Source organism: Heterocephalus glaber, unplaced genomic scaffold (genome assembly GCF_053883595.1).
Source record: "Heterocephalus glaber isolate CG9 unplaced genomic scaffold, H.glaber_assembly_v1.0 deba00001600, whole genome shotgun sequence".
In the NCBI taxonomy this organism is placed as follows: domain Eukaryota; kingdom Metazoa; phylum Chordata; class Mammalia; order Rodentia; family Bathyergidae; genus Heterocephalus; species Heterocephalus glaber.
Window position 1 is genome coordinate 20372455 of NW_028258372.1, and position 7027 is coordinate 20379481.

Genomic DNA, 7027 nt, shown 5'->3' on the forward strand with positions numbered 1-7027 from the left:
TATAGAGTAGATCTCATTTGCAGAGCAGAAAGAAAAAGATGGGGAAATCCATCACTTCAAATGAGATTAGGAAGATGTATATAATGTGGAAAACAGTGTAAAATGTTGTAGAAAAGTACCACCCAAGTAAGGCTGTAGCAGTGCAAATAATGAATCTGTTTAAGGATAGTGCAGTGTCACATTTCTGCGAAATCTGCAGAATCAGAAACAAGTGTCGTTGGATAAATTCCTTGTTAAAGTTGCCTGGAAAGAAAAAGATTCCATTAATAGATAGCAGTGATTTCGTTAGTGATAGTGAAAGTTGTCCTACACGGTAATCCTCTCTCTTGTCTCCCTCACACCAACCATGAAGGTTTTTAAAGGTAAGTGTAGGATAGTTTTTCTGTATATTTTGTATTTTCTTTATTATTTTGTTTTACAGTATTGTAATCATTTTTGTATGAATATTTTTGGGTTTTGGAACGAATCATCTATGTTCCTATCATTTCTTATGGGGAAATTCACTTTGATATACAAGTGCTTTGGATTATAAGCATACTTCTGGAACAAAGTATGCCCACAAACCAAGGTTTTACTGTACTGGTAAAAATATTTCATATTTAAGCTGTTTCTATAAATACTGTCACCACCAAATTGGACCTTGGGTGCTAACAGTGAGCACCTTACAGAAATGTTATAGAGCTTAGAGTACAGTTAATGCAATCAGCCATATTTTAGAAACCCTTGAAAACTCTTAATATTCTGAGTGTCTTATGAGGGCAGGCCAAGTGACCTGTATTACAAACTATTTGACTAGATAAGATTTAATAGTTTGCTGGGCGTGGTGGCTCATTCCTGTAATCCCAGCACTTCGGAGGCTAAAGCCAGGAGGATTACTGTGATTTCGAGGCCAGCTTCAGCTATATAGTGAGTTTAAGGGGAGCCTTGACTACATAGTGAGACCCTGTCTCCCCCTCTCCCTCTCCCCCCCCCCAAAAAAAGATTTTACAGTTTAAGATTACTGTTCATAGCTAGTAGTGAATTCTAAGAAGTCAGTGCAGATTGTTATTCTTTATTCTACTTGCCTAAGTCTGGAGTCATTCTGATAATAGTACTGGTTACTTGTTATGCAGTTAGATTTATTATATGATTTGCCATGTGTGAAACTGAGAGATAATGGTCTAATTTGGGGGGTTCTTTTTGTTTGTTTTGCTGTTTTTCATTTTAGGATCAGACTGCAAATATCTCATGATGCTGCTGCCTGCATCACTGCTCTCCGTGCAGCCATGGAAGCTCTGGTTGTTGAAGTAACCAAACAACCTAATATCATCAGCCAATTGGACCCTGTAAATGAGCATATGTTGAACATGATCCGACAAATCTCTAGGCCCTCAGCAGCTGGTATAAGCCTTATGATTGGCGCTGCACGGTGAGTATAAGTTGTCTTTCAGCCAAGCAGAGGGTAGGTACATGCAGGACTAGAATTCCCAGAGCTAGTTGATAGAGGTCTTGCTCTATTTAAAATCGTAGACAGGGCTTGGGATTTAGCTCAGGGTGCCTGTCTCAAAAGCGCAAGGTCCTGAGTTTTATCCCCGGTCCTGGGGCAAAAAAATTTGGAAATAAAATTGTAGACAGAGAGTGAATATGGAATTTTGATGGGCTGACACACTCAGAACAGAAGAATGTTATTTACTTTTTGTGTTAATGTGGATGCAACAGCAGTACATGTTAATGACAAACAGGGGCCTTAAAAGGACATATGTAGTCCAGGCTGGATATAGAACAGGAAAATGATATAGTCTAGTACTATTTCTTGTTTTCGTTTTGTTCATCCAGGGATCAAACTCAGGACCTTGTGCTTTCGAGGCCATGAGGCAGTTGCCGGTGCCCCTGAGCTAAATCCCTAATACTGTTTTGATATCTAAAGAAAAAAAAGGTTAATAAGGGATTAAATTGTTCTTTCCTTAAAATAAAAAACATCAGGATTTATCTTAGGGAAATAGAAGACTGTGGCTTTTTGTTTTCTTTATTACTAGGGATTATACATATCCCCAGACACTCCTTTACATTTTAAGGTAAAGAGGGCTAGTGATGTAGCTCAGTGGCACCACACCTGCCTAAATTTGATCCCCAGTGCAAAACTGTATTTTGAGATAAGGATATTGCTGTTTTCTAGGCTGGGCTCGAAGTTGTGATTCTTGTCCCTTAGCCTCCCAGAATGCTTGATTACAAGTATGTGCCACCATGTGTGGCTAACTATGGCTATCTTAAGGCAAAAAAAATGTGAAATTTTTCTTAATTTTTAAAATGTTTCATTTGCTACAGATTTTTTCTTCTTTAATTTTATTAGACCTCATCTTTTATTTACCTACAGAGAAAGCAGAATATTACAATCTGTGATCATACATGTGGTTTTCATTTAGGTTTACTCATTTTCAGCATTTTGTGACTTGCTTAATCATTTGTTACATTGTGGACTTAATGATATGGTTCATCAGTATTCTTCATGTATCTTAGGAGCAGTACTACTGCCATCATGTCCCTTAGATTTACTATTAAAGTAAAAAGAAGTTTTGGCGTATACTGAATTGAAATTGTTGGTGGGACATCTTGATTTCTGCAGTTTTTAGGCCTTATTTTCATTGTTTGCCATATGAGACAAATTTAGGTGTGAACAAATTGCCAAAGATAGTTGTTTTTTTTGGTTTTTTTAAATTTTAATTTTTTTTATTAAATTCTTTTATTGGTACATTGTAGGTATACCACACAATTACATTTCTCATTGGGAATTGTACCTTTACATAATGCATCTTGTTTCTTACTTTTTCCCCATTCCTAGCCCTCCACGCCCTCCACCCTTCCCTATTTACAAAGACTTTATTTCCATTTTTTCCATTTCTCATCATTTTTCCTTTCCCTTTCCTTTCCCCTGCCCCTCCCACTACCCCTACCCCTGCCAAAGATAGTTTTTAAAAACACATTTCACTATTAATGCCAGAAAATATTTGGTATTAATGTGATAGTCAACGTGGTGCCAGGAACCTCTTCCTAATGTATTATTTTTTGTTTTGTTTTGCTTTTTGTTTTTTTGATACTGGGGATTGAACTTGGGACCTTGTGCCTCCGAGGCAGGTGGTAGAACCACTGAGCTAAATTGCCGGCCCCCTAATGTATTATTTAATACTTGATCGTCTTAGAGCACTGTACCATTGAATTGAGTAAAAGTGAACATTTTAATAATTGATACTCTTTTATCTGTTTTGGAATTGCAGATTAATTTCATTTTAGTTTGTATTTGTGTGTTGGCTTCATTGTTTTTTGTGCAGTAAATGTTCAAATTATGACTAAATTTGTACATTTGGATGAGTAGTTGAGATGTATTAAGTGATTTACTGTCTTAGACTCTATGAAGCCTTGGGTTCATTCCCCCACACTATAAAAAAAGAAAGAATACTAAACTGGTGGGTTTTTGCTTTTCCTAGGTATGGAGACGGTCCACGTCCTCCCAAGATGGCTCGATATGATAATGGAAGTGGATATAGAAGGGGTTCTGGATATGGTGGTGGAGGGTATGGCACTGGAGGGTATGGTAGTGGCTATGGCGGTGGAGGTTATGGAGGTGGTGGCTATGGAGGTGGAGGCTATGGAGGTGGCTCCAACTCTTACCGAAGAGGATATGGTGGGGGCTATAGAGGTTTCCGAGGGGGTTACAGAGGCAACTTTGGTGGAGACTACAGAGGCCCTAGTGGAGGAGACTTTCGAGGACCTAATGGGGGAGACTTCCGAGGACCTGGTGGGGGAGACTTCCGAGGACCTGGTGGGGGAGATTTCCGAGGACCTAATGGGGGAGACTTCAGAGGACCTGGTGGGGGAGATTTCAGAGGACCTGGTGGGGGAGACTTCAGAGGACCTGGTGGGGGAGACTTCAGGGGACCAGGAGGGGGAGACTTCAGAGGACCAGGTGGGGGAGACTTCAGAGGACCAGGTGGGGGAGACTTCAGAGGACCTGGTGGGGGAGACTTCAGAGGACCTGGTGGGGGAGGTTACAGAGGATCTGGGGGATTCCAGCGAGGAGGTGGCAGGGGGGGGTTTGGAGGTGGCTACTTTGGACAGGGAAGGGGAGGTGGTGGCTATTAAAACTTAGTTATGTCAATGCCTTATGCATAGACAGTTAAAAAATAAAAAGCATGCTATGTGTTTTCCCAAATGTTTATTTGCTCCCCCCAAAAAACAGCCTTTTCTTTTATTCTGTGGTTCATTGTAGTTTTAGGAAACCAAGCATATAGATACATTAGTGATTTTGTTTATATTAATGTAAAATATGATCTATTATAAAAGTACCAGTTTGTATTTTTTTCGTTAAGCAGTAAAGATTTCCCTTTTAAACTAACTTGATATTTTCTTGGCTTTTGTTTAATACCATAGAAAATAAAGTATTACACTGAATACCACTTATGTAGTTGATTATTGATGTTATGTATTAGAATAGTTTTTCACTGCTAATACATTTATTTTAAACATTAGAGAAAAAGTTGAATTCTCTGTGTTTCAAATAAAATATGGTGATACTAGTACTTGAAATAAATAGCCTTGGCATTGAATCACTGTTGTTGCAGTAAACATTGGCCAGTGCTCAAGTCAGGTAGACCTCTGAACCTCAGAAAACTATTTTGATCTAGGGCTGAATATTTTGACTTCCTCTCAAGCTTTGTCTATAAAAAAGTCTTATGAACGACACCAGCATTTTCTTTAGATAAGTTCCCAGTATAAAAAATGAGGGCAGTATAATCAACCTATAGAACCCTTGAATAAAGATTGTCTCAAAGCAAAGGTAAGTGAAGTTTCAGCAATGGATAAAGTTTAGAATTTGGGGATAAAAGGGAGAGTTATTTGGTGAATATCTATATAAACATTTCAGAGGATATTTGCTTATAGTAGAGATTATATGTATTTGGGGGAGGGTTGGGTTTTTTGAGATAGGATCTCACTATATAGTTCAGGCTTGAACTCAAACTTGTAGTGAGCCTCCTGTTTCAGCCTCCCAAGTGCTGGGATTGCAGGCATGTGTCATTACACTTGGCCAGTAGAGATTTTTATACTAAACAGTCTTCATAGATTTCCATTGGAGAGAGCACAGTATGTTATAGTTCGCAAATATATTGTCTTAGATCTGGGTTATATATTTTAATTCTGCTACCTGTCATGTTGATCTTGGGAAAACTTTTAGTGTCCTTTTCAGTGGTTTTTTTTTTTTACTTTTATATTTTACTTTCACAGTGCTGGTAATAAAACCAGTGTCTCGCACATGTCAGGCAAGCACTCAGTTACTGTTCATAAGCTGATGAATCCAAGTCTGTATTTACATCTGACTTTGCCCTTCGGAGCATCACACCATTTTTTAAGCAACTGCTTAGTATACATGTATCTCTGCTTAAGTATTCCACAGAAAGAAAAATACCAAAGCATTTTCCAGCTGCAGAACCCCACTCCACACTATACCCATGCTTTGTAGTTACCCTGCTCAGTTGTTTTTTGCTCACAGTTACTTAATTACTTAAGCCATATACATTATGGCTAGTCAGCTTGAGATACCTTTTCCATCTACTTTTATAAACCAACTGCCTCTATTCAGGCTGTCAGTAGCTTGAACATAATAAGGCCACACCAGCCTCTTAATTGTTTTACTGTCCTGCCCCAAGCCACTGTCGACACTACTCAGCCAGTTACAAAAATACATTACCACCTCCTCTTCCTGACTTGAGCCTGTGGTTCCTGCTCCTTTCATTTGTTCTCCATATTTGGAGAATCACAGTTGTCTTGTTGGTCAGTGTCTGAAAGCAGTGTTTCTCACTAGTTTGCATGGGAAAGGAAGGGCAAGTAGACTCATGACTGAATAGAAAGCTACTTAAGACAGTTTTATCACTCCATTATGAACTAAGATATATAGATAATTACCTTGCTATGTGGTCCATCCAAGCCTTGAACTCTGTAGCCTAGGCTGGCCTCAGAATCAATGGTGATCCTCTTGCCTCAGTTTCTTGAGTACTGGGACTACAGGTTTGTACCACCATGCTTGGTGATATGTGAGATATTAATGCTATGAGGCATCAGTATGTCTTTTCTCAGCCATAACTCTGTGGGCTGCTTCAAGACAATGTTCCATTTAAAAGTATATTGCAGCCAGGCTTGGTGGTGCACACCTGTAATCCCAGTGCTCAAGACCCTGAGTCAGGAGGAACTGAGGACAGCCTGGGCTACTACGTAGACCATGCCTCAAAACAAAGTGAATAAGGAAGGCATTTCACTAAATTGGAAATAATTCCCAAAAGGAGAGTTGATAACACATTTCTCCCATTCAGGGGGTGAAGTATAAGGGTGGATGTGAGGTTTGGGGGTAAGATATGTGGAAAGGTGGGTGTCATCACCTGCCTGTCTGACCATGCACATAATGACTGGGTTTTGAGATTACAATGATAGTTGTACAGGCATTTGGGTCTGCTCTTAGAAGTTCAAATGCATGGGTGTGGACCTGACTGGCATCTGTTCTCTCCATGATCTTAGAAGTGTCAGCAGTGTTAGCAGTGAGAACCTAACTGCTTTTGGGGGGTTGAAAATGATGAATTAGATATTTCTACTGTCCCGAGATTCTCAAATACTGCCAGTTGCAGGAAGTCCTCCCCTAAAAGTTCTCTGTCAAGAACTGTGTGGAGGGCCAGGGATTTAGCTCAGTGGTTCCGCCGCCTGCTTTGCAAGTGAAAGGTCCCGAGTATGATCCCTGGTACCAAAAAACAAACAAAAGAAACCCTGTGGGCACAGTGTCTAGAAGCATCTAAAAATGATGGGATCTTGTGTTGTGAAGCTGCATTCAAAACCCTTTGGATATGGATAGGAACAGATTAGGAGAGCGTGAATGTCTGTCACCTTCAGTTCAGCTCAGACAACTAGAAGACATTGAAGGCCAGCTTTCCTCGTAAATTTGGGAGAGGAGTTAGGACCGATAGTAAAACCAGAAGTGTAATGTCTAATTGGATTAGAACTAAAAAATTGC

General features: G+C 39.6%; 1 protein-coding gene across 2 annotated transcripts in view; it reads left to right on the forward strand.

Moving 5' to 3' along the window:
* The window catches only part of Dhx9 (DExH-box helicase 9), a 51904-nt gene extending 47474 nt beyond the window's left edge, over positions 1–4430 (forward strand). For both annotated transcript variants that reach the window (XM_004862822.3, XM_004862823.3), the window contains 2 exons: positions 1208–1408; positions 3462–4430. In XM_004862822.3, coding sequence (XP_004862879.1) covers positions 1208–1408; positions 3462–4116 — 856 coding nt within the window. In that variant the 3' untranslated portion in view covers positions 4117–4430. The remainder of the gene's footprint in view (positions 1–1207; positions 1409–3461) is intronic.
* The last annotated feature ends 2597 nt before the right edge of the window (positions 4431–7027 follow it).